The sequence below is a fragment of the Marmota flaviventris genome, chromosome 3 (genome assembly GCF_047511675.1).
Source record: "Marmota flaviventris isolate mMarFla1 chromosome 3, mMarFla1.hap1, whole genome shotgun sequence".
Classification (NCBI taxonomy): Eukaryota; Metazoa; Chordata; class Mammalia; order Rodentia; family Sciuridae; genus Marmota; species Marmota flaviventris.
Window position 1 is genome coordinate 9,803,107 of NC_092500.1, and position 27,019 is coordinate 9,830,125.

At 46.6% G+C, this 27,019-nt stretch overlaps 1 protein-coding gene across 1 annotated transcript in view; it reads left to right on the forward strand.

The window, feature by feature from the left end:
- Fam227a (family with sequence similarity 227 member A) overlaps positions 1-21,326 on the forward strand; it is a 53,136-nt gene extending 31,810 nt beyond the window's left edge. Inside the window, 10 exon segments of the mRNA XM_071609267.1 lie at positions 3,948-4,035; positions 5,315-5,396; positions 6,943-7,030; positions 9,751-9,908; positions 11,469-11,621; positions 12,595-12,718; positions 12,721-12,735; positions 14,697-14,773; positions 17,442-17,561; positions 21,070-21,326. Of these exon segments, the coding sequence (XP_071465368.1) occupies positions 3,948-4,035; positions 5,315-5,396; positions 6,943-7,030; positions 9,751-9,908; positions 11,469-11,621; positions 12,595-12,718; positions 12,721-12,735; positions 14,697-14,773; positions 17,442-17,561; positions 21,070-21,199 (1,035 nt within the window). The 3' untranslated portion in view covers positions 21,200-21,326.
- Positions 21,327-27,019: the final 5,693 nt, after the last annotated feature.

Below are 27,019 nucleotides of genomic sequence, written 5' to 3' on the forward strand. Positions count from 1 at the left end.
AGTGGGCCTTCGTGCTCCTTGTCATCTTTTCTGGAAGGTGCATTCTTCTGGCTTCTGAGGGATGTCTGGTTCCTCCTGTGCTTCTGACTCCAGCTCCACTGCCCAGGCTGCCCCGACTCCCCTGCCCCTCACCACCCCCCAGCCCACTCCCTTCCTCTGTCCCGTGCTTGTCCTCTTCCACACGTCCAAGGGTTCAGGTATTGTTTAGGACGCCCACACCTTAAAACATAGATACGCAGGCTCTCCTTGTCCTCCGTCTCCTCGCCTCGTGGTCTCTCTCCTCGTGGTCTCTGAGGACAGGCCCAGCACAGAGGGCACTGAGCAAAGCTTTCTGGCCTTCATGAATGAGGTCACATACTCACCTACGAAGCTCTTGGCTGCGCTTAGCATGTGATGGGGCTCTATAAATGTCAGCTCCCAAAAGTACAGACGGAACAGGTGCTGTGGAGGGACACTTGTCACTCAGAGATCAAGATCAAAATATTATTCAGTGTTTGGGTGCTGCCTGTCACAACTGCCAGAAACAAATGCATTGCTTTGTACTGAGACATGTAAAGCCTTCTGACAGTTATTTCAGCAGCTCAGTGAAGAGATTCAATTTTCTGCCCCTAGAAACACAAATGATAGAACACTCTGGAACCTTGAAAACAGCTGAAGCTTTAGTGGCCAACCAGGATGGAGGGGGTGACTCCTGTGGGAGGCAGAGCTTCTCTGAAAAGGGTGTCTTGGAACTGCTGTGAGGCAGCAGGAAAACTCTCACTCATTGTCCTGTCTGCTCAATGGAGTAGCTGGCGGTGTTCAAAGTATGCTTTCCAGTGGCCACAGACAGTCTAAGAGTTCATAATTCAGAGGTGTGAGTTCCAGTTTCTCTAGGACTGACCTGCGGTCTGCCCTTGGAGTGTTAGGGATTTGCCAGGAGTGAGAAGTTATCTGCCAATCTGGCTCCTTCCGAGAGGCTCAGCTGTAAATTAGGGCTCCTACCTGTTGGAAACTGAGTCATTCAATTGTTTAGTGAATCTTAGAGAAGGCAGTGAAAGGTGGTCTCTGTAAGGAGGAATCAGGGGTATAGGGGTTCTAAGGGGTTCTAATACCCCTCAGGAAGTGCTTGCTACTCCTGAACTATTCAAATTGGTAGGAAAATAGGTTTTATTCAAATTCAACTTTGAAGGAAGATGGAAGAAACTTAATTATTTCAAAAGTTCCCTCTTCACAATCCTGGAAGGTGAGCAGGATCTTAGAGAAGAGGCAGGGGCAGGAAGTGAGACAAAAGGCAGGAGATGCACGTATGCAGGTTTAGTTAGTCCTGCTGCACGGGCCCCAGCGGGCAGCTCAGCTCCCAGCTGCTTTGGCGCCTTGTCTGCAGCAGAGGAAGGGTGAAGAGCCTCCATGTTCTCATCGGCAAACTGAGCCTCACAACTGGTATCACCTCTTACAGATTCTATCTGGGGATAAATAACATCCCATAAATTGTTGTATAGTCATGTCCTGTGAGAATGTCTCATGATTCCACCCCCACCCGGGACTGGGGACTGAATCCAGGGGTGCTTTACCATGGAGCCACATCCCCAGCCCTTTTTATTTTTTATTTTGAGACAGGGTCTCACTAAGTTACTGAGGCTGACCTTGAACTTGCAATCCTCCTGCCTCAGCCTTCTGAATTGCTGGGATCCCAGGCCTGTACCACTATGCCCATCTTGTTTTGGAATTTTAACCAGAATTTTCCCAAGTTCCAGAGCGTGGTCATTAACAATAATGACCTAAATTCCTCCAGCTCCTTCTCATACCTGTGCAGCCCACTCCTTTCCCTGGTACCTGTAGGCATCCCAGATTGTATCTCATGGTCGCTCCAAACAGGCTCCCCCTGCTTCTCTGTCCCCATAACCTGAGCCCTCAGCCAGGTGACCAAGTGAGGTGAATCAGCCCTGTCTTCTCTGTGCCGGGTGAGGGCAGTCTTCCTTTACCTTGATCCTAACCATGGTCACCTTGATCCTAACCATGGTCACCTTGCCTCACCCACACATGTGTGGCAGCTGGTCACAGCCTGAGAGAATGGGTGGAAAAGTGCTTTACTTGCAAGTGGAAAGGTGTGGTCATTAGGAGAGTCCACCGCTGCGGGTTTCTTTGCACAGGCCTAGCCTCTGCCAAAGCCATAGCCTCCTGGTCCTTACAGCAGCCCACAAGGAGGGTAATTAGTAACTGCTACCTTTACGCAAGAAAGGAAGAAATAGACCCGAGAGGTGAGTGACTTGTCCCAGGTCACTGCGTGTTTGTACATCATCCTGCCCCTTCTCCCCCAATGGGAGGATCTACTAACTTACACTCAAGCTCACCTCCTTGCACTGTTCTCTCCTCTGCTAGAGATTATTACAGGCCTCTTAAGAATGAATGTTGAGCCGGGTGCCGTGGCGTACTCCCAGCAGCTTGGGAGGCCAAGACAGGAGGGTCGTGAGTTCAAAGCCAGCCTCAGCAACTTAGCAAGGTCCTAAGCAACTCAGTGAGACCGTGAGACCGTGTCTCTAAATAAAATATTAAAAAGAGCTGAGGATGTGTGGCTCAGTGTTTGGGTCCAATCCCTAGTACCAAAAAAAAAAAAAGATGAGTGTCGATGTCTCACTGAGCCCTGGGAGTGCTTCTTACAAACCCCGGCCACAACCTCAACACCTCGAGCACTGGACACACAGCTGCGTGACTTTCTCCTGCCCACTCAGATACTGTATTTATTTAACAGCAAAGCAGTTGTGGTCACTCCTGGTGGACTACTTGTGCGCCACTTGGTGGGCCATTTGTCAGACACCACCAAGCTCCTACTCGTCCTCAAGGACAGAAAGCGAGTGTCTCCTCTCTTGGAAGCCCTCCAGCACCCTCACACAGCCCAGAGTCCCCCGCTCGGACTCCACAGTCCCCTCCGCGCTGTGTCAGAGTAGCCATGGCTCCCCGACATCTGCTGTCCTCCTCATCTATAAAGGAGCACCTCTGTCTTTTAACTGGGCATCTCATGGCCAGAATAAAGATGGTACTTCCTAGTCTCCCTGCATACACGTATAGCCATGTGACCACCTCAGTGAGAGGTAGGCAGAGGTACCATGTGGCAGTTTCTGGAAAAATTTCTTTAAAATCTAACTTGTATAAGCCCTTCATCTCTGTGTTCTTTTACATCCTGCTGCCTGGAGTGGGAAAGTGATAACTGGCACTCTAGCTGCCATCTTGGACCCTGAGAACGAAAGTCCCATCTTAGGACGAATGGAGCAGTGAGCTGGAAGAAGTCAGAGTCCCTGAGGGCTTGGCACAGTACAAGTCCTGCCTCTCTCCAGACTTTTATGGAGGAGATCAGTTTCTACCTAGTTTGACCCATTATAATTCTGAGTCTCTGTCACTCACGTCCCTAACATGATCCTAATTTATTTCCCCTAAGGAATATGGGCTACCTTCTATGTTTAGTGTACTTTTCAACCTTCTCTAATCTCTGCTGCTAGACTGGGAGCCATTCTGGGACGAGGGACGAGGTTTATTGACGAGGTTTCAGTGACTGCCTGTGCTAGGCTCATGAGCAGTGGCTCAAAGAAAAGCTGAGGAACGAGGCAGGTTGCGAGACTGCTAGGCCAGGGGGCAGTGCCCTGGGAGCCCCTCTGCCAGCCAGCGAGTGCTCCGTCTGAGTGACCTGGCTGAATCCTATGGAAACACCCACCACAGAGAGGCTCAAGGACTGGCCCAAGATCGGCAGTCTCCGCGTGCAGAGCTGGGTCTGGAAGTCCACTCGCCCCGTCCCCACCCCGTGGGCTCTCCGCTAGGCCTCTTCTCTCTGCCAGGACTGCCTGGATTGTCAAACTGGGCCTGAATGGTCCTCTTCTGTGTGTTCCTTGCTGAGAAAGATGAGGAGTAGCTAAGAAGTCGCATTATTCCTCTTGCTACCAGTTTCCTAATGACGTTTTCTCCGTTCTCTCCTGGAGTCTTCTATCACACCTTCGGCCAACGACAGAGTCTCCGCAGCCAGGCTGAATTCAGGAGAGAACCTGCGAGCCCAGAGTGCTACGAGAGGTACGCTGACTTCCACAAAGAGAAATGGTGGCTTTTGACTTGGTTCTTATCTCCCAAACCCTAGTTTCTTGGGTCATTTTGAACACAATTTGCTCTACCCTTGTGGCTCTAGCCTGTACCTTGGCACCAAGCAGCCTTCATGAGAAGATATGGCTGTCTTTTTGGTTCAGTGAGCACTGATCAAGGAAAATGGTCAATTATATTTCTTTTGTGTGGCCAGATAATTCCAGTTTCTGTTGCTTTTTCTTCAATCCTGAAGACCCAGGTTTCCCCGAGCTCTCATTTTCCTCCCGTGTGAAAACAAAACTTCCACGAGAATTTCATTTAAAATAGGCCTCTTACCGTGGCCTGCCATCCCTGACTTTTCTTCCGTCTGAAAATGTCTTTTTTACACCTTCATTCTTGAAGATGTTTTCCTGGATGTGGAATTAGGGTTGAGAGGTCTTTTCCCTTAGCACTTGGAGTTGTTGGTCCCGGCTGGGGGCATGGCACGAGGACCTTGGCATGAGCAAGGCCCTGAGCTCATTCCCCCCCACCCCAGATGTCGGTCCGCAGCCTTGCAGTCCCTGAGGTTCCCGATGAGAAATCCAGCCCGTCAGCTCTTGTCCGCTTTTGAGCGATGTCCCTCTCTCTCTGTCCTCAGGACCCCGCATGGTCTTTCAGCAGACTGATCAGGATGAAACCCTGTTCACATGACATCACAGCTTCTTTGGGGCTTACTGAGTTTCTTTTCTTTTCTTTTTAAGTTGTAGACGGACAACATACCTTTGTTTTATTGGTTTATTTTTATGCGACACTGAGGATCCACCCCAGTTCCTCAGGCGGGCCCAGGCGTACTCTGCCCTGAGCTACAGCCCCAGCCCCATTACTGAGTTTCTTAAATCTATGTGTTTTATCCAATTTGGGACTTTTTCAGCTATTATTTTTCATTTTTTTTTCTTTCTTCTTTCACTTTGGGACTCTGGTGACACAAACTCTGGACCTTTTCATAGTGTCCCATAGGTCCCTGAGACTCCACTTTTTTTTTTTTCTAATTTTTCTTTTAGATTGTTGGGATTGTGTGGCATAATGATAAACTCTATTTGGCATTTGTCCCAGTTCCTGGCACAGAGCCCCTTAAGCCTTTGTAATTTCCAGAGTGAAAGAAGTGACTTGTTCATAATGGGTCTTTTTCAACCACACTGAACTCAGGCCAAATCTTAGGGTGCAGCCCCTAGGGAGCGTGAGGAAGAGCATTGGTCACCAGAAAGACTAATATACGTCCTGGCTCCATCCCCAGCCTCCCAGGAGGAGAGGTCTGCCAGAAGTGGATCACAACAGCTCCAGGACCACCACGTTGGACAGCTCCGGGCTGTGCGAGTGTATGTTGTGTGTGTGTGTGTGTGTGTGTGTGTGTGTGCCTGCACCCGCAGGGCATCGGGCAGAAGAGGGCAGAGGACCCCTGCACCTCCAGCCCTGAGATGCCTCTGAGCTGGGAGATACGAAGGAAAAACAAATCCTTGTGGAACCAGGTTTGCATCTGGATTTCCTTCCAGTTTACCTGCTACTGTGCCTTTTTCAGAGTCCTCAGACAGTGGGGCCGGGGGTTCTGCGCAGGGTTTTTAGCTGCATTCACTGAAGAACAGAGTGGAATGCGCTTATTTCATCTTAACCTAATCCAGATTCCTGATTTTTTTCATTCTATCTTTCTTACTCCGTTTTATTCTGTTTTTTTGAAAAGTTCTATATTCTGTTTACATTCTTCATTGCAGTGGATCTCAAACAGAGACATTTCCCCCCAAGGAATGTTTAACAGGGTCTGGATATAGTCTTGGTTGCTGCCTCTCAGGGGCAAGGTGCTACTGGCATTTAGTGATTAGAGGTCAGGAATACTGATGACCATCCTCCAGTGACAGGACCTTCCCCACATCAGACAGCCCTCTGGCCCCTGACCTCAGTAAAGCAGAGGGTGAGGAAGTTGCTTTATTGTGAGCCTGTGAAATCCTAGCATGCATATTTAACTTTATTTGAAGTTAAATAATGACTTAGCCCAGCCCCTTTCCTGAACCAAACAAAGACCTCAGAGCCATGTAACCCCACCCCTTCCCCACAGGCTGAATGCATTATCGTCCCCAACTCTCCCTCAGTGCTTTGGTCATTTTGCTTGACTGTTTTCCGGTTCCATTGCTATTGCTGAGAACTCTGCAGTTGTTCTGATCACCTATTTAGAGATGATCTATTGTTTCTCTACTTATCTTTGAGATATTCTCTGTTAACATTCTGTGCAAGAAAGCATAGTTTTGTGCCAAGGTTGGACCTTTTTTGTCCCTTCCTTCCTGTTGCTATTTAACTTTTTTTTTTTCCTTCTCATTTTCTTCTAGTACTAGAGATTGAACCCAGAGCCTTGTGCTTGCCAGGCCAGTTCTCTGCCACTGAGCTACATCCCCTGTTCACTGCCTACCATTTTTTAAAGACTTTAGGCCTGTTCTTCTTTATTCTGTGGCCACACAGTATCTGTAGAGAATTCTATCATGACACCTGAGTTAGTGTTACATTGATTATTTACATGTCTGTTTTTCCCCCCTCACTAAACTGGGAGATCCTTGAAGATAATCTCTTTCTGGCACCCAGAAAGTGCCTGGTGCATACATAATAGGTATTCAATAAATACTTTCTGGATGGATGGATGGATGAAAGAATGGACAGATATTAGATGAGTAAATGGGTAAACACATGGCCTGCAGGTGTGTATCTGGCTAAAAAGCAAGTCACATAAAACGCATTCACTATAGCTGCATCCACCAGAGTCTCTTTAATGATCCACATCCCCAGGCATATCCCCTTTACGGGGAAGCTGAGACCTAGACCTTGCCTGCATCGGAGCCGGCAAGCTTCAGTGATCATTCTTTTGCTGTATCACATTGACAGAGGTCCGACCCTGGTCTTGAGGAAAGCCACACCACTGGTCAAGAGGATATCAGAAGCAAGAGAAAGTGCAAATCTGCTCACTAAAGAGGTAAGCACCTGACTGGCAGAGTGATTTAAAAAGGGGGTCAGAGATGGGCTAGAAAACCTAGCTTTATGACAATGTCAGGCTAAGAACTGGGGTAGTTCTGATTTTAACTCTCGTGCTCATTCAGGAAATCTCCTAAAGGCAATTCCAACATAGACAGAGCATTTTTTTGTTTGGATTTCTTTGGGATTCAAACCACCTGCTGGAAACTCAGGAACCTGTGTATAGTGGAAGGAGAGCACTGAGCCCCAGTTTCCTACTTTACAAAAAGGGACACCCACTCAGAGAGATCATGGTGTTCTTATGAGGCTTACCTGAGGTCATGATGACAATTAATATTTAATGAACACTTATTGTGTGTTGGGCACTATGCTAAGTCTTAAAGGCACAGTGTATTTTATTTTGCTGTGACAGTCCCCTGAGATAGTCACTACTACAGTAACTAGCAGTGTGGAAAAAAAATGCTGAAAGATGATACAAATGTGGCCAAGATCACAAAGCAAAAAAGTGATACGACTTAGACTTGTCTGTCAAGAAATGTCAACATTTTTAAAAATAGACAAATTTGAATATTTTTGTTGCTATTTTGCTTTTTCAACTTAACATATAATAGGTAAAATTCATTGAGTGTTGACTGTGTGCCAGATATTGTTCTAATAACATTACATATGTGTATAAATTAATTTGATCCTCACACAGCCCTAATAAGTTTTATTTGTTGTCTCCATTGTATAGATGAGGAAAGTGGAGCTCAAAAAGAGTAAATACTTTGCCCAAATTCAAATAGCTAGGAAGTGGTAGAGCCAAGATTTTTTAAAAGATGAAGTTCATATGCCATAAAGTCCAGCATTTGAATGAATGAATGAATGAATGAATGAATGAATTTCTGCAGTGCTAGGGATCAAACCCAGGGTCTCACATGTGCCAGGCAAATGCTCCACCACTAAGCCACACCCCAAGCAGTGTATAAGGGGTGGTTCATTCACAGAATTGGGCAGTCATCACCACTAATTCCAGAACATTTTATCACCCAAAAAAGAAACCTCACACTCCTTAGCAGTCATATCCTAGTCCTCTCCCCAGCCCCCAGAAACCCACCAATTCACTTTTGGTCTTGTGGATTTGCCTATTCTGGACATTCCATATAAATTAAATTATGTAATATGTGGCCTCTCGGGACTGGCTTCTCACCCTCTGGTTTGTCTGTGCTGTAGTATGAAAGTACTTCATTTCTTTTTATGGGAAACTATTTCACTACATGAGAACACCTTATTTTGTTTATTCATTTACCAATTGATGGACATCATTTCACTTTTGGCTCGTGGATAATGCTGTGTCTGTGAACACTCATGGAGTTGTTATGTGGACAGGTCTTCTGTTTTCTCTGGTGTACACCTAGAAGGGGGGTTGCTATGTCTGTGTCTAACTTTTTGAGCTCTGTCTGTTTTCCATAGCATTTTGCCATTCTCCATTCCTACCCGGTGTGAGCATGTTGGTTTCTCCACATTCTCACTAATGTTTATTTCATTTATTTGATTGTAGTGGAAAGGGGGTGTCTCATTTGACTTGCTTTGCTCAATGACTGATGGTATAGAGCTCCTTCTGTGCTTATCAGCCACTTGTGCATCATTTTTGGAGAAATGTCTATTCAAATCCTTTTCCCTTTTCTTAAAAATATTTTTTAATTACAGTTGGACACAGTATCTTTATTTTATTTATTTTTATGTGGTGCTGAGGATCGAACCCAGGGCCTTGCACTTGCTAGGCAAGCGCTCTACCGCCAAGTCACAATCCCAGCCCCTTGTCCTCTGTTCTTAACTCCTGCTCCACTTGGGCTGCACAGCTGCACCTGGCTCACATCCGCTTCAGGGTTCTCTGCCTAGAATGTCCAGGGATCCTCCCCCAGCTCCCTATTCTCACCTAGTTTCAGCCTGCTAGGATCTGACCCAGAGGCAGCCCTCCCTGACACCCCCTGGAAAGTGGTCCCCTCAGCCTCCACTCTTCACCCCTTGACCTCCTTGCTGCTCATTGGTCACAGCCATGTTGTCCTTCCAGTTGTTGGCTTAGCCTTTGTTTTCCTAGGATTTGTCTTGTTCTCTGCTGAGTCTTCAGTGCCTAAAGTGATGTGCAGACCTAGCAGTCAGTCAATAAATATTTGCTAAATGAATTGTTCACATTTTGGTAAATATCTTTCCAGTATCATCCATCTTTCATTTTTACTGATTTATTTAATATAATTATATTTATTTAATAATTATATTTATTATAATTATATTTCTTATCCTGTTTTGCATCTCAATTTTAAAAATTTTACTGTTATACCTGAAATACTTTAGGTTATCAACTCTTCATAAACTTTTTTTTCCTTTTTATAGTGCTTAGGATGCAACCCAGAACCTCACATGCTAGGCACGCACTCTACCTTAACCTAGGTCCCAGCCCCATAAGCATTTTAAAAGTGATTTGCTGCTCCTTCGGGTGGAGATATCACCGTCTTCTCCTTAAACATTTAGCCTATTCTGAAATGTCTGCTGTGTTTGGTGACCATCTCTGCAGCAGACATCTTAGTGCCTGAAGCTTTTCTCTTTACCTTGGTTATGTCCTTAGGCTGCATCTTAAAGCTGGAGTTATGGGATGGGAGGATGGGAGTGCCATCACGTTTCTTAATATGTGCTATGAAGATGGCAGTATGCTTTATCTTTCCCTCTTTCTTTCCCCCTCAGTCTCACCCTGCCTGCAAAAAGCCCGAGCCGTCGGCAAACCTCTTCAACGTGTACGGGAAGAGCCCCCTGATCGTCTACTTCATCCACCACTACCTCACCCTGCTGCATGCCGGCCAGGATGTGTTGGTAGTGAGGAGGGAAAATACCACGGTCATCCCATATCCTTATGGCTGTAGGCAGGTCACAGGTTGCTTCAGGCAACCTCTTCCAGGAAGTAGGGGTCAGCAAGAGGTCCTCAGACTGTCACTCAGAGCCTGGCACAAGGTGGGTGCTGGCCAGGGGTAGCCACGACAAGAGCCTCAGTCTCAGGGTCCTCCCCCCATCCTAATTCCAGGTCTGGAGCCACCTCCTGAGCCGGCAGGGTAACCCCAAGCAAGCTGAACTTCCCTGTGTGCAAGATCTTTCTTTTTCCCACTTACCGGAATGAATAGGCTGATAGTCCTTATTTTTGGAAGCTTAGTTTAGGAAGCTCAATGTCTTAATCTACTTATTCCTAAACTAAGTATAGTTATACCAAACTAATAGTGTCATGATTAAATGGCACATGGGACGTTTAGAATTGGTTCCAGAGACCAGGTCTGTTTGGACCAATAGACCTATGTCATTTCAAACAGAACTCAAGTTCTGATCCCCATGGTAAACTGCCAAGACTCAGCACCCCAACACATGCCATACCTGTTTTCTTGAGATCTGAAATTTTTACCAAATCTTTAGGATAAATAGAAAAAGGGCCAGGAATTTGTTGGTGGCCTTGGAGAAAAGGGTATGTGTATTAGATGAAACCCTCACACCGACACCAAAATTGCTGATCAGTGCTGTTGGTCCTAACCCTCATCATAACCCTCATCATTATTATTAACATCATCTAGAGTAGGTATTATTATCCCTGTTTTACAGCTTAGGAAATGGAGACATAGAGGATGACTTTTATTTTGTCTGAGGCTTGTGATAAGCATAGCTTAGATTCCATCCAATCAAGAAGAGGTGGAGCCCTGTAACCCCAGCAGCTCGGGAGGCTGAGACAGGAGAATCAAGAGTTCAAAGCCAGCCTCAGCAGAAAGCAAAGCCCTAAGCAACTCAGTGAGACCCTGTCTCTAAATAAAATATGAAACAGGGAGTTCAATCCCCAGTGCCAAAAAAAAAAAGAAGAAGGTGTGGAGGGCTGGGGGTGTGGCTCAGCAGGAGAGTACCTGAGCATGCAGGACACCTCCCATCCCCAGCACGGCCCCCACCCCCCCCAAAAAAAAAGAAGAAGGAGGGATGGAGGAGGGCTGGGGACTAGCCCTGGGTTTAATCCTCAACGTCACAGAAAAGAGTGGGCCTGGAGGGCATGTGGAGCAGAGAGGCTCTTCAGCATGCGACAGGAGGTGGAGCATGGAGCCGTGGCCAGAGGGAGAGGAGGGCCTGAGCCCTTCCTGTCCACCAGGTGAGCACATTAAGGATCCCAGGTGGCCTAAGAAGTGCTGCCTCTCCCATTTCTTCATCAGGGCAGAGAGGACTGGCTCCAAGGAGAGAGCTGAGGAGAGCCTCTTCCTTCCCGAGCAGACCATGGCCGCAAGTCCTCTGCTCAGACGCCAGCTGTCCTGTCCAGAGCCCAGGGTGTTCCCCGGCTCTGCCATCCCAGCTGCCTCAGCCCACACATCAGGCTCAAACCTCTAAAAATGCAAGACACAAACACAGTCCAACAGCACAGGGTCTTCCTTGACCATAAAAACCACCGAGTCCACCCCGACGTACGCCGATGTCATCAACTTGACCCTGAAAAACATGAAGATGCGAAAGGAAAAACTCAGCAAGCTGATCGAGTTTCACGTGGAGGAATGGAATTCTTTCAATAGTTACCTAAATGAACTGCAGGACAACTTCTTGAGGTATTGGAGGGGCTTCTGGGCGGGCCACGGGTCCAGCCCTTGTCCCTTGCAGCACATCATGTTGCACCGAGGGCAGGGCTGGCTTTCTCCCCGGCGCGAGCATCCTCAGCTCTCCTGGGGTAGAATGGGAACTCCTCAACTGCAGAGACTGACCTGGACTTTTAAAAGTTTTCTTGGGGCTTGGCGCAGACACACTTAATCATGACAGGCTAGTGACAGACATTCCCTCTCGTGCTGAGTTCAGAAGTCTCAAGCCTTAGGCTTTACGTCCAGCAGGTGCCCACTCACTCCGACCGCGGTGACCAGGTCCGGAACAAGGCAGGCTTTCCCTGGCGTGGAGTGGACGGCCGGCTGAGGAGAGGGTCGCGGGGAGAAGTTGCGGCTCTCACCAGGGTAGAGTTTGGAGCTGTGAGGATCACACAGAGGATCGGGAAGGATGACAAGTGATGGGATGTCAGGTCCTCAGCAGGCTCTCCAGCTCCAGTGCACCCTTGTTTCCGCTGGCTGAATCCCTGCTCATCAGCACTTTCATCGTTAAATACCCCTGCTCTTTGTCAGATAAGGTGTAGCTCAGGATAAAGCCCAGTGCACTTTGTATTGATAAAGTGATGCTCAAAGTTTTGCCTGCAGATACACAGTGGTCACCTTAAAACACATCTGTGTCACTAGACTCAGGGCACAGTGACCCTTGGGGGGGCTTGGGGAAAGATCCCCATTGTTGGAATTACCACTGGTTTAGGCCAAGTTCAATGCTAGCTTCTTACCAGTCTATAATTTGAGCCTTATGGTCCCTGAGTACTGGACCCCTTCTTTCCCCATGGAGCCCGGGGTCTGGTATCAGTGACTGGGTCATTGCTGTGCTCAACCCGGTTTCAGCCAATGTTCCTGGCAGGCTAAGGAGCTTGTAAATATTTGCCCAAAGACCACACCGCCTGTGTCCTCCTCGGCCATGTGTGTTGTTATTTTCCTGCAGGGAGGTGACAAACATCGATAAAAAAGAAGCAGATAAAAAAAAGGCCTCTGCCTTCCTCCCACCTGCGCCCGGCTGCCGCCCCGAGGAGCCCCGGAGGAGACTCCAAGGGAGCGTTTTCAAGGAAGATGCGTTTCTTTTAAGGTTTGTTCAAACAAAAACTGGGGGGAAAGTGCAGGAATTCCCAGTGAGGGAAAGAGCACATAAAAGTTCACTTTCTTTTATGTTTTATTCACTCTAGAGTGATTTTTTTTTTTTCAATTTTCCAAGTGATGGTAAAAGCTACCAATGGTTTTGCGTTTCTGTGTGGAGCACTGGCTGTTTACTTTATGAACTGCTTTCTTTTTCTTTTTTTTCCTGCACTGGGGGGCGGAATCCAGGTGTGTTCTAGGACGGCAGCCTTTTTATATTGAGACAGGACCTTGTTCAATTGCTGAGTCTGGCCTCAGACATGATCCTCCTGCCTCAGCCTCCTCAGTAGCTGGGGTGGCAGCGTGCACTGCTGTGTCTGGCTTTGTACTTTATGAACTGTATGGATCAGAGCTCTTTGGTCACAAATGCTAGGAAGCCGGCTCCAAGCGGCCTACACAGCACATTCCACCCAAGGGGGCTCGGCGACATTTTCAGGTGCTCCGTCCTTGACTCTCTCGGCCTCCTCCCTCTGTGTGCTGACTTCTTTTTCAAGCTGCCTCTGACAGGCACTAGGCCCCTGGACCTCCTGACAGCGCCTGGCCCACAGTGAGGAGAGCCACTGTGCACAGTCAATGACACGGGGTAGAATGGGTGACCGAGACAACTTGCCCATTTTATTTTATTTATAGCTCCTCAAATGCTATTTGATGCTATCACCTCCATTTTTACTGAATAGGAAATTGAGGCCCGGAGAAGCCAAGAAAAACTTCAGGGAGGACCAGCCATGCCAGGTTCCAAGGATACAAAGACATAAGGGTTAGGATTAGGGTTAGGGTTAGGGTTAGGGTTCAAGTCCTTGACCTCAAGGGCTCCCATTCTAGAAGGGGACACAAAGCTGTGAATAGTTAACATGAGGTACAAATGCGAAACTCCCAGGCAGTCCCAGGAAGTCCCTGAAAGTCCCAGGAAGTCCCTGCTCCTCTGCACAGAGTGCAGATCTTTGCTCATCAGGGGGCAGTTTGAAGAGCTCGCCCCTGGGTGTGGCTGATGGAAGGACAGGAGGGAATGAAGGGCAGCAGGAGGCCATAGGCCACACCCTCTGGAGCCCCTGGGCAGTCTTCCAAGAGCTCTAACAGGAGCAGCAGTCAGATCAACATTTTGTTTTTGTCAAACAAATACGTGCAGGTGGACTCTAAGAATCAAGCAATCCTGTCCAGCTTCTGAGGCCCAACAGCAGCCCCTGCCCTCCCCTCCCCGCCACCCTCCCCACCGTGATTACCACCCCCTTGGCGGCTTTTCTGGGATTCTCCTCTGTTGTCTAAATAACATGCTTACACATGTAGTTTGTGTTTCCTTTTTCATTTTAGGCCTTATCTCTAGATATTTTTTGGATTGCTAAAAGCTATCAAAAGCCAAGCAAGGTTATTTTCCATATTCTCAAACGCATCCTATATGCCACGGGTTTATTCCTTGATTCAGTTGGTCCCACAGTTCTCTCTCAGGTCCTGACCTCCTCCTGGTGGCCTGTGGCTGCAGGTGAGCTCCAGCCGACCACTCGGGACTTTTCTCTCCCTCACCTGCCACTTCCCCCCCGTCAATTTGACCTGTTGGGGTCACTGTTTTCGGGCCCCATATCTGTCTAGTAGCTCCTGAAGAAAAAGTATGCAGTCAATTTTCCCAGTCTCTCAAGTCCAGTGTGTGTTTTTTTCTTAATTAATAATTGTTAACGGGCTGGGGATGTGGCTCAGCAGTAGAGCACTCTCCTCGCACGCATGAGACCCTGGGTCCGATCCTCAGCACCACATAAAAATAAATAAAGGCATTGTGTCCAACTATGACTAAAAAAAATAATAAAATATTAAATAATTGTTAACTATTTTGCTGGGAATAAAATTCTAAAATACAAATCTACTTGCCACAGAATTTTGACCTTTCTTCCCACCTCCTACTTGTGCTGTTGGGAAGTCTGATGCCATTCTGATTCCTATGGATTTTATGTCACCTCCCCACCCCGAGGGAGCTCTGAGGATGTCGTCTCTATCCCTAGCAGGTGAGGTTTCACAGTGACCAGACCTGGCACCAACCTCTTTCTTGGTGTGTTCCAGTGGGGTTCTGGAAGGTTGTGTCCTTCAAGTATGTAAATTTTTTTTTTTTATCATTTCTTTGATAGTGTCCTTCCCTTCATTTTCCTAGTTCTGTTTTTCTGGAACTAAGCAGGACTCATGAAATGGGTTCTGAAGTACTTCTCTTCTATTTTTTGAAAATTGGTATTAATTCGTCTCTGGTAGAATCCACCAGTGAAGTCACATGATCCTAGACTTTTCTTTTTTGGAAGGTTTTTGTTACCGGTTCAGTCCTCTTTCTTATAACTCTATACAGAATTTTTATTTTTTTCTTGAGTCACTTTTGGAAGTTTGTATGTTGCTGGGAATTTTTCATTTCATTTGAGTTTACTTATTAACATTCATATTCTCTTATAAACTGATTTATTTTTGTAAGATCAGGGTCATGTTCCTCTTTTTATTTCTGAATTTTCTTATTCCTTCTCCTCCTCCTCCTTTTTGTAGTCAGTTGAACCAAAGGTTTGTTAATTCTGTTGGTCTTTGAAAATAACTAGCATTTTGTTTAATTGACCCTATTTTTTTAGGGGGGTACTTGGGATTGGACTCAGGGGCACTGGACCACTGAGCCACATCCCCAGCCCTGTTGTGTATTTTATTTAGAGACAGGGTCTCACTGAGTTGCTAGAGCTCACAATCCTCCTGCCTCAGCCTCCTGAGCCCCTGGGATCACAGGCGTGCACCACATAATACAATATATACTATTTTTTTAAATTCTCTATTCACCTTCTTGGCACTACTCTTTATCAGCTCCTTCCTTCTGGTAGCTTTGGGTTTGGTTTACTCTTCTTTTCTAGTCCTTGAATGAAGTTGTTGTTGAGATCTCTCTTCTTCACAAAATGTGGCTATGAATTTCCCTCCAACTCTTCCCTCCAACTTGACCATCCTTCAGCCATTTCTTCACCTGGTCCTCAAACCGGCTGAGCCACCAGCACTGTTTTTGCTTCAGGCCATAAATTTTGTTGTGTTGTGTTGTTTTCATCTCAAAATACTTTTAAATTTGTTTTGTGATTTCTCTTTTGAGTCTCAGCATGTTCTGTAGAAAGGAGGGCAGTGAGCCCAAAAAGAAGAACGGTGCTTTCGTCAACTACTAAAGGCAGGCCTTCAGGGCTCCTGGGGACAGTCCCCATCCTGTAGCCCAGCAAGTAACATTCTGAAGATCCACACCTGGAGCTGCAGGGTGGATGCAGAGCGTCAGTGAGCAGTACAGGTTTTCAGCTGCACCAGCGCATGTCACCGCCAACAGGTGCAGGACCCGCCCCTGGCTGTGGCTGGGGCAGCTTTCCCATCCCCTCAGAGAGATGCCTCCTGCCCATTCAGTCAGTCTCTGTCACTGCCTCCGTCCCCGGGACCCTCCCTATGTGTGTAACATCACCACTTCTTTTCAGTGGCCAGCGGTCAGTCACATGGTGATAGCTGCAAGAGAGGCTGGAAAAGTAGGGTTTTTGTTTTAGGGTTTTTTTTTTTTTTCAGCTTAAAAAAAAATCTGGACCCATTGCCATCTCAAAAACTGCCTTGTTTGCTAAAGAGGGAGAGTGAGCTGGTACACACCTGATTCCAGTTACTTTGGGAGGCCCAGGCAGGAGGATCACAAATTCTAGGCCAGTCTGTGCAACTTAGTAAGGCTGTGTCTCAAAGTAAAGTTTAAAAAGGGGCTGGGGAAGTGGCTCAGTGGTCGAGCACCTCTGGTTCAATCTGTAGTACCACAAAACAGAAGAGAAAAGAAAGAAAAAGGGGAGTCTGGCCAGTGGGTTGGTAACCGTCTCCGTCACCAGTAGATAGTGTTATACTATCCGTTTTTGAGATGAAGAATCAAAACTTAACAGGGTTAAAAATCTTGCCCACGGAAACCTTGTAATCCTAAACCTTCCATTTTTTTTTTTTCCTCTGAACTGAGCAAAGACCACAATTTTTTCTTTATTAGAGCAGGTTAACTTGAGTCAAGAAATCTTACAGGATTGGCAGTGGATCATTAAAAACAGATCTTCTGTGACTGGGGACATAGCTCAGTGGGTAGGGTGCTTACCTCACATGCACAAGGCCCTGGGTTCAACCTCCAGCATCACACACATACACACAAAAAAAAAACCAACAAAAAAACAGACTTTCTATTATCCATTTTAGATTCTTGGAAACAGAAAAGTCAACTAATTCACCAATATTATTGCTCTTCCCTCCAACTTGACCATCCTTCAGCCATTTCTTCACCTGGCCCTCAAACCAGCTGAGCCACCCTCTCCTCCGGGAAGTTCCCTGACCACCCACTCGGTGGCCCATCATATCCCCTGTGCTCTCCTGAAATGTTCTGCTCTAGTCATAGATTTGCTCGCCCACCTCTTGTGGGATTGTCATTAAGTCAGGAACCTCGTCCTGGATGCCCCTGTGTCTCCAGGGCCTAGGCCAGGGCCTGGCACTCCTAGAAGCAGAACGAGGGGGCACTGGGTATTGCTTAAAGCACTTCAGTTATTTTCTTCTGCCACCATCATTGACAGATCTGCAAACTTTTTCTCTCAACACTATCAAGATTCCAGCGAACCCTTTGGAGAAGTCACAGTGAATTTCTTAACCAGTTTTTGTCGATGTCTTGTTTTCCCACAGGAGGGAAAGAGAAGAGAAGCTGAAGTTTAACCACTCTCCTCTCTTATTTCCAAGTCCTGAGGACCCATATCCCCTGGAAGTAGGAAATCCCTACAGCGCCCAAGATATTTCTGCTAACAGGTGGGTTGGAGTGCGAGGAAAAAGACTCTGTGCCCAAAGACTGAGAAATGGAAAGTCCCTGCCCTCCACATTGTAGTTTTTTCTGGGCCAAGAGGAGAGCAAAAGGGGGCATTGGATGCACGGGGCACCGCATTTATTCATATATTCACTTTCACTCATTATTTTATTTAAAATGTTACATGTGACAGTGTCCCTCAGAGCACGCCAGGCTGGGTGCAGCTCAGGGGTAGAGCGCTTGCCCAGCCCACCCAGCCCATGAGTCCCTGGGTTCAACCTCCAGATGAAAACAGCCCCCACAGGGTGTGATGACCTCAGCTCCTTTATCATTTTCCAAGCCGGCAGCCTGGTGCGGACATACCTGGTGTGGAGGTGGACCTCTCCTGAGGCAGGTGGCATCCGAGCAGCACAAACCCAGGCCGAGAGGGGTCCTGCAGGTTCCCTGCTGTAGACAGTGGGGACTAGGGAGCGGTTAAGGTCATCCTGCTCTCCAGGGGCTGGTGGCGGGAAGGCAGGTGTATCAACAAGTGAAAGGCCAAGGACCCAAGGGAGGTGGCCGTGGGCAGCCGGGAACAGAGCAGAGGCCCAGGAGCCAAGCAGAAGCCATTGAAGGGGTGATGTCTAGGACAGAGGGAAGGTGTGGGTGGGGCTGAAGGAGAGCCTGAGGGAAGGGGCTGGCAGAGCAGGGCAGGGCGCAGCTGGGAGGAGGCCAGCTACTGTGTGAGGAACTGCCAGGGGGCATGGCCATGAGGGTTTCCAAGTGTGGGGAGCCTCTGAAAGGTGACAAGTGGGAATCTTGTGGTCAGATTTAGCTTTTTGTTGTTACTGGGGATTGAACCCAGGGGCATTTAACCACTGAGCCACAGGCCCAGCCCTATTATTATTATTATTATTATTATTATTATTTTGAGACAGAGTTTCACTGAATTGCTTAGGGCCTCACGAACTTGCTGAAGCTGGCTTTGAACTCACGATCCTCCCATCTCAGTCTCCTGAGTCCCCGGGACAAATCTGGCTTTTGGAAAGTCCTGAAGGTAACTGGGCATGGTGGTGCACACCTATGATCCCAGCCCCTCAGGAGGCTGAGGCAGGAGGATTGCTAGCCTCAGCAATTTAACAAAGTCCTAAGCAACTTGGCAAGACCCTGCAACAATTTTAAATGCTGGGGATGTGGCCCAGTGGTTAAGTGTCTCTGGGTTCAGTCCCTGGAACTCTCCCCTCTCCCCACCAAAAAAAGGATGCTGAAGGGGGAGTTTATATGTATGTTTTGGGAACTTGTAAAATCTCCCACAAATATTTACCTTTACGGGATACCTGGTCTGTGTCTCTCAGTCAGGAATACTCAGGCTTTCTTGCTCTTGTGTCCCTCAGTCCCTAAATATATTAATTATTAAGAGAGCATATACCAGGGCTGGGACGGTAGTTTAGTGGTAGAGCACTTGCCTAGCACGTATGAGGTACTGGGTTCAATCCTTAGCACCACATAAAAAAATAAACACACAAAGGTAGTGTCCATTATAACTAAAAAAATTTTTAAAAGAGAGCATATACAATTATTTCTGTACTAATACACTGTGTAAGCTATAAAACATACAGAAATTTAGAAAATTAAAAGGGTGATTTAAAAATAGGCAAGGAAAAGGTTCAGTTTCTTCCCCCCAACAACTCAATGGCTCCACCTTGTGGGTGGAGCGGCTGCTCTGCCTGAGCCCCAGTTAAAACAAGCAGGGAAAGGGCTCCCTTTTGGATTCCCCCACAGAAAAAGGTGGAGCTGAGGAAGCTTTGACTCTAAAAGGTTCTAAGGCTTGACTCCCTGCCCCACCCTTTATTTGCCCCATGACTTGAGGACAAATTTTCTAAGTTTTTTGTTTGGACTTGTTTCCTGTGGATGGTTGTTAGGTGTAAAACAATCTAAACTGCATAGAGTCTTGCCTAGGCCTGGCAATGATAAGCATTACATGGTTGTTTTTATTTTCATAGTCTTTGCAAAGCCTCTTACGTCCCTTCTTCCAGGAATCCCTGGGTGTGTGGTTGAGGGCCCCGCCCAGAACTCTGAGGTTCTCTGGGACCAGGAACTAACGCCTCCTCTGCTCCCAGGGCTTAGCTTGCTGCCAACCCAGTGCTGGGCCCAGAAAGGTGAAGCGTCAGAAGACGCACAAACTCTCACCCACAGGGAAGAGCCCTCCACGTGCCTCGGGCTTGACATTTAGACCAGGCACAGAATGGATCCAAAAATGTTCCTCTAGACCCCTTTCAGAAGTCCCTGAGGACTGGTGACCCAGACCTTTTGTAGGAAGTTAGAGTCCAGCATCTGCTCTTCGCACAGTGAACACTGGAGGGAAACTGAAGGGAAGTGACCCTGGCCCTGAGCTGCTGCACGCTCAGAAGGGGCCTGTGGGGCGAGTCTGTCTTCTCCTCTCAGGCTCTCAGGGGATCTGAGACTTGTGGTGGTCCAGACCCAGGCTCCTCCTAGGTCTCCCAGTGTCAAAAGAGGTCCTCCCAAAATGCACATCTCAGCCTGGGGCAGTACACCCCTGCAGCCCCAGCCACTGGGAGGTTGAGGCAGGAGGATCGCTGGAGCCCAATTCAGAGCCAGACCCCAAGATCCTTGTCTCAAAAGCAAGGAAACAAAAACAAACCAAAATCCATATCAATCCCACTACTCCTCTACTTAAAACCCAGTTTGTCCTCATTCCTCTCGGGACCCTAATGACAAAATCCACACTCTTCATGAGGTGGCCCCTGCTCTCCTCTCCTTCCTCGCCTCAGCTGTCTCTGCCCAGGGCTTTTGGGCCTGCAGCTCCCGCTTCTTCAGAGAGTGCTGAGGTCTCCTCCCAGGTGACCGTCCCTGACAGGTATCGGACCTTCTCTGAGCTCCCAGGGGTCCTTGCTCCTTCCCCTCCCTAGAGTGTGTTTCAGTCACTTGTCACTGGCTGACTCCTTCCCAATGCTGGAAGCCTAGCTCAGGCAACACCTCCTCCAGGAAGCCCACCCAGACGCCTGTTCTGTGCTCTGCATTTCCTGCACTTGCCCCACGGAATATATCTGACTGTGGTTGTGGAGTTGTCTGTCGCCTCTCTGTATAGTGAGTCTCTCAACCTCTGGGACTTTGTCTCATCCCAGGTCAAGTCCCCGATGCCCACTTCTGTGGCTGGGATCCAGGAATTCTTAGTGAAGAAATTATCAGTTGCTGTGTGCTTAGCCTTCCACTTCCTTTAATTGCTTATAGAAAAAAAAATTATGTTACATTTTAGAATGTTGCCTCTCTGTACTTACATGTGAAGTTAGGAATAAATCCTCTTAAAAGATCACACTGATTTTTAAATTTTTAAAATTTATTTTTAAAAATATTTTTATTAGTTGGTGGACCGTTATTTTACTTATTTATATGCAGGGCTGAGTATCCAACCCAATGCCTCACAATGCTAGGCAAATGTTGTACCACTGAGCCACACCCTAGCCCTCATACTGGCATTTTAATCCATTTGTCTGTCTTTATGTTCCTCTACAGAGAGGCAGAAATCCCCAAGAGGTCAAAAACAATGCAGAAAAATGAACTAGTCATCCTCAGCCTCTCTCCTTACAGTTCAAGGGCATCGAGCCCAAGAACGGAGAAAATCTTTACGGGTGAAGGCTGCTGAATTCCGTCTAGACAAGAAACGGCGAAACAGAAAACTAGTACTGTGATTTGGGACACGTCAATCATTCCCAATCCACCAGACAAAGAATAACATTAAAGTTCACTCCTACTGTGGGCTGAAGTCAGGATTTGAGTGGAAGTTAATTCACCTCCTTCATTTAGACATGTATTTACTAATGCTTTCATTTATCTATGTATTAATAATAGTTGAAGGAACAGGTGTTATCATATAACAATAAGAGTAAGTGAGCACCACTGGCTGCTGAGTGCTCCCCTAGTCCTCTGTAAACCTTCTCTCAGTCTCCCCTCCTGGCAACACTCCGAGGTAGGTGCTGCCACCTCTCCCCCTCTCCCAGGAGGAACCGGGGCTTGGAGGGCTTGAGGCAGTGCGCTAAGTGTCTGTTCTGTGCCCTCCCCGCACTGGGCCCTGGGAATACTGAGGAAGAGAGCCGCAGTCCAACTGCAGAGTGCTGCCAATCAGGAGGAGGATGAAGGATGTGAAAGCCAATAAATACATAATGCTTTCAGAGAGAGAAAAATAAAGATAAAATAGGATGGGAGGCAGGGAAAGAGGGGAGAAGTACTAGGGAATGACAGTGGCCAAATTATCTTGTGTGCGCATAATGAATATGTAACACCAAATCCCATCGTTGTGCACAACTATAATGCACCAATAAAAATGTAGAAAAAAAAAAACCTCTTGCCTAATAAATGGGGCTCAAAGGGAAAGGGATAAACACAGCCTAATTCCCCCTTAAGATTGGGAGCCATCTCACCACAAAGGCATAAAAAGCTAATTTCGGCTTTACTATAAATTACTGCGATTTCTGCACTTGCTTGGAATGCCTACCCGGGCCTTGGACTCACCCATGCCTGGCTCTCTGACCAGATAGCATCCCTCTCTGAAACTCTAATGACCCCATAAATTTTGATGTCGGGGCCAGCTAAAATATCAACTAGCCTTTGTGCTATGCTTGTCAAAATTTTGTTAACGGTAAGTTCTCAAACCCCCCTGTGTGTAACTTTCTGGGGTATAAAGTTGTGCTCCTGGAGAGCTGCAGGGCTGTCTTCTGTTCCCGCGGTTTTCAGGAGAGGCAGCCCGGCTGGTCGGAATTACAAGCTTGCTTTAATTTGATTTCAATTGGAGTTGGTGGTCTTTTCTTTGTGTCGTGGTCTAACAGAGGATGGAAGGGATTACAGAGAGATCTAGGGGAACTTGGGGTGAGGGAAATGCCCCATCACAGTGAAGGCTCTTGGACTTATATACCCCGTGTACTTTAAGTGCTTTCTCATATATAAATTATACTTCAATAAAGATGTTGTTTTTCTCTCTCCCTCTCGTACACACCATAGTTCCCAAGTCTGTCCATTGAAATGGCCTAGAAATAAAGAGTGAGCCAGCTGTAGTGACCCGGCCTGTCGTCTTGTAAAACCATCCGCACTCAAAGGATCCCAGTATCCTTGAGGGAATGATGACCCCATATCCAGGGCAGGAGGGTCATGGGATGAACCTGGAAGTCTTACCACACTGGACTCTGACAAAAGTCCTGTCAGAAATATGCAGGAGCCATTTTAAAGAGGGTCCCATGCGCTAAATGATGGGACCATTTAGGCACTAGTATTACTACTACTAGCCATAGACTGAAGTACATCAAACATGTTTCACAAAGTTTATGTTGTTACCTTAAAGAAACTAATATAGGTCACCATTGAAGGATATTAGGAAATCAAATTGTTATTTTGAAAACTGGTAACTACAGGGAACGTGTGAGCATTTATCATGCCAGTACCACATAAACCACGTCACCAGGTAACCAGAGAGAGGGCGAGGGAAAGTTTTCTCTTTAGAAACATTCCAGTTAATAAATTGAGAAAGAATGATAGAATTAAAATATCATCATTTTGTAACCTAGTGGGTTAATGGATCTAGGCTGGTCGTTAATGGCTGCTAATATCCCCAAAAGATAAGCAGCCACCGAGCGCCTCCTGCTGGTAGACCTAGGACCACCTTGATCTGACCTGGACTCCAGATCCAGCAGGAAGTATAGAGGACAGAAGCGCAAATCTGCAAACCGGGGCTGTAGAAAACTCCAGGGGAGGGGACTCCCTTCTTTTTAACAAACCTCCAGAGAAAATAGAGGATCTATAGACTAAAAGAGGTTTAAGGGCTGTGGATATTGCTCAGTGTAGAATGCTTGCCTAGCATGCATGTGGTCTTGGGTCAGTCCCCAGTATAAAATAATAATAATAATATTTAAAAGGCAATAAGGCATGGTGGGATGCACCCCTATAATTTTAGCTGCCCTTATAATCTTAGTGACTTGGGAGCCTCAGGCAAGGATCCCAGGTTCAAGGCCAGCCTGAGCAATTTAGGGCTCAAAGTATTGCTCAAAGTATTGCTCCTGGGTTCAATCTCCAGTGCCACTAAACAAACAAACAAACATCAGTCCATTGTAATTTGTGGCCATTATCTAGATCTTGGTTGGGAAAATCTTTTGAAAATATATGATACTTCTAAGACAACTGGATATTTAAGCGCTGTCTGGGCATCTGATATTAAAAATTATTAACTTTTAAGTGTGATAATGGTATTCTGATTATGTTTTTTTAAAAGAGTCCTTCTCTTTTAGAGATACAAACTGAGATACTTACAGAGGAAATGAGATGAAGTATGGGATTCACATCTGGATAATATGGGAGGAAGAGAACGGAGGCATCAGGTGAAATAAGATTGAGCCTTGAAATTGTTGCAGTTGGTTGACGGGGTTATCTATTCTCTTACTTGTGTATATATTTGAAATGATCCATAATTTTTAAAATGAGAGGCATTTATGAGGGAGACTTCTACACCTATTTGAGGTCTTATTTCATTGCCTTTCCACTACAGCCCTGTGAGTGAAGTACAGTTTTCCCTGTTCTCCGTGGCTGAAGCCACCCTGGCTTTGACGTTCACAGTGTCCTCTTATTACTCTCCTGCTCCCTGTGCCCCCCCACCCCAGCCCATTCTCCACACAGCAGCCCAAATGCTTTGACTCCCATGACAACTCAACTCTAGGTTTCTCTTGGTTTTCAGAGGAGGAAATGAGGCACCCAGTGATTAGATCATTTTCCCAGAGCTCACAGTTAATAAATGGCTGGAGGGCTGGGGTGGGGAGCTCAGTAGGAGCAAGCTTGCTGAGCACGCCAGAGGCCCTGGGCTCCATTTCCAGTGCAGCAAGAAGAATCACACAAACAGGTAAGGTTGCTGTCACTCTGGCTTGGGGGCCTTTCGCATGTGCACATTGCTATAAACAGAAAATAAAATCACATGTGAAGACACAGAGCCCATTGTTGAGTGGTTCAGCATGGCTCAGAGAGCAGACAGTGGAGCCAAACCCTGAGCCTGGGTCACTCTGTGCCTCAGTTCCACCATGGGTAAAGGAGGAGTAAAAATAGTCCCCACCCATGGTGTCTTTGTGAGGAGTGGGTCACTCAGATGCGCAGAGCTGTCCCGACACCTGGCAGTGCTCTTTGTTGTCATCGTCACCAGGTGTGTGGGGAGTGAACTATGCCAGTAACATACACCAAAACATCTGTGTCAGAATTACCTGAATAACAAAAAATTCACAGGCTACACTTCTTTCAGCAGCGGCAGGTCACCAAGTACTCATGGGTCACATGGGAGTCATAAGCAGAGCAATCACAAGTTCTTTTATTCCAATCATAATGACATATGACATAATTCCAATCATAAAAACATTCAAGTCACACAACACACACACACACACACACACACACACACACACACAACAGAGGGTTACAGCACTGTAGGGGCTCAGGGGCACTGAACTGAGAGCCAAGGCAGAGAGCCTGGTCTTGCAGAGTCACTGTAGGTGGTCAGAGCTGCAAAGTGCAAAACTTGTTCTAGGCCAGAGTCTGACAGGCTGAGGTTTCAGAGTGTCAGCTTGACACCTCGGTTTGGAGTAGGCGATGCATGGTTTTTGTGGACTTGTGAAACCATGCTGTGCTGAGGCCAGGAGGGACAGAACCAGAGGTTTGTTGCTATGGTGACTTTCCTGAACAAGGCTAGTGATGAGTGACCAGCGATGGGGTTCGAGTGCCAACGTGTCCAGTATCGCGATGGTGCTCCTCCTCTTATGGCCCTTGGGCAAGGGGGTTGCTTCATGCAGGGGTCTGGTGTGTTTGATAAGCTCACGGGCCTGATGTTTCCAATGTGGAGTTGATATACCCATGCATCCATGTGCTTCTGATTAAGTTAATAAGTTCACAGGTGGTTATTTTTATTAGCATGATTAATTTATCAGCTTCTGCCTTATGGTTGTGCTAGGTAGATAGTGGTTGTTTACTTACACCAACTAGGTACAGAGTAGTTTCTACCTTGGCACTAGTACTCAAAATGGAGTAACTCATGGCAAACTACTGTTTTATGAAAATGGAGTAACTCACCAGGCGTGGTGGTGGCTCAGAGGCTGAGGATTGAGAGTTCAAAGCCAGCCTCAGCAACTTAGCAAGGCAATAAGCAACTCAGTGAGACCCTGTTTGTAAATAAAGTATAAAAATGACTGAGGATGTGGCTCAGAGGTTAAGTGCCCCTGGGTTCAATTCCTGGCACACACACAAAAAAAAAAAAAAAAAGAAAGAAAGAAAGAAAAAAAAGTAACTCAGGGTTAGGGAGAGCTTGAACACTGTTGCTCCGTCCATCATGAACTGTGTTCCGCAAACACATGTTCTCTCCTGGCCTCTCCTCTCTGATTCTGAGAGCTCCATTCTCACCAGTGTCTGACTCTGCAGAAACACTTGCAACTTCTAGGATGAGCCTCTGAGTTCCTTTGCCTTTCCCACTGTGCCCAGTGGTCTTCCCACCCAGGTTGAGTCCCTCCCCTGTGGGGCTCCCAGCAGGGAGAACTCTACTTGATTTGCAGAGACCTGTCAGTCCCTCTTATTCCGCCCCCAGGCATTGATCACCTGTTTCCGGCTTCTCTGCAGCCTGTTGCTTTTTGAGGACAAGGACCTGTATTTATCTTGAAATCCAGTGGAGAGCTAAGACTGAGCAGTGTTTAATAAATGTTTATGAAATAAACAGTCACAGGTGTGCCTCTCTGGCAGGTTGGAAGTTTTTCAAATTTGGAAATAAACCTGAATAAATGAGAAAGCACAAAATATATTAGGTGTCATTCATATTATATAAATCTATAAATAACTATATAAAACATTTGTATATGTCATGTATGAATGTGTCTAATAAAACATGTTTGGTACTGGGGATATATATATATACACACACATATATCGAGATATAATACATTTTTTAAATATTTTGTTTTAGTTGTAGTTTGAGACAATACCTTCACTTTTTATTTTTATGTGGTGCTGAAGATGGAACCCAGAGTCCCTGCACATGCTAGGCGAGCGCTCTACCACTGAGCCCCAGCCCCAGCCCCTATATATATATCTATATCTATATATATATCTATATCTATCTCTCTCTATATATATTTATTTATATTTAGAGACAGGGTCTCACTGAGTTGCTCAGGGCCTTACTAAGTTGCTGAGACTGATCTTGAACTCACAATCCTCCTGCCTCAGCCTCCCAAGCCACTGGGATTACAGGTGTGCCCTACTGCACCTGGCCCAAGACGTGTTTTTATACATAACAATTATTTGAGCTTCTCATGCATATTAAATTATAGATATATTGTACATATTTTTAATATTATTTTTTAGTTGACAATAGTTTACTTTTGTTTATTTTTATGTGGTGCTGAGGATTGAACCCAGGGCCTTGAACGTGCTAGGCAAGCGCTCTACCACTGAGCCA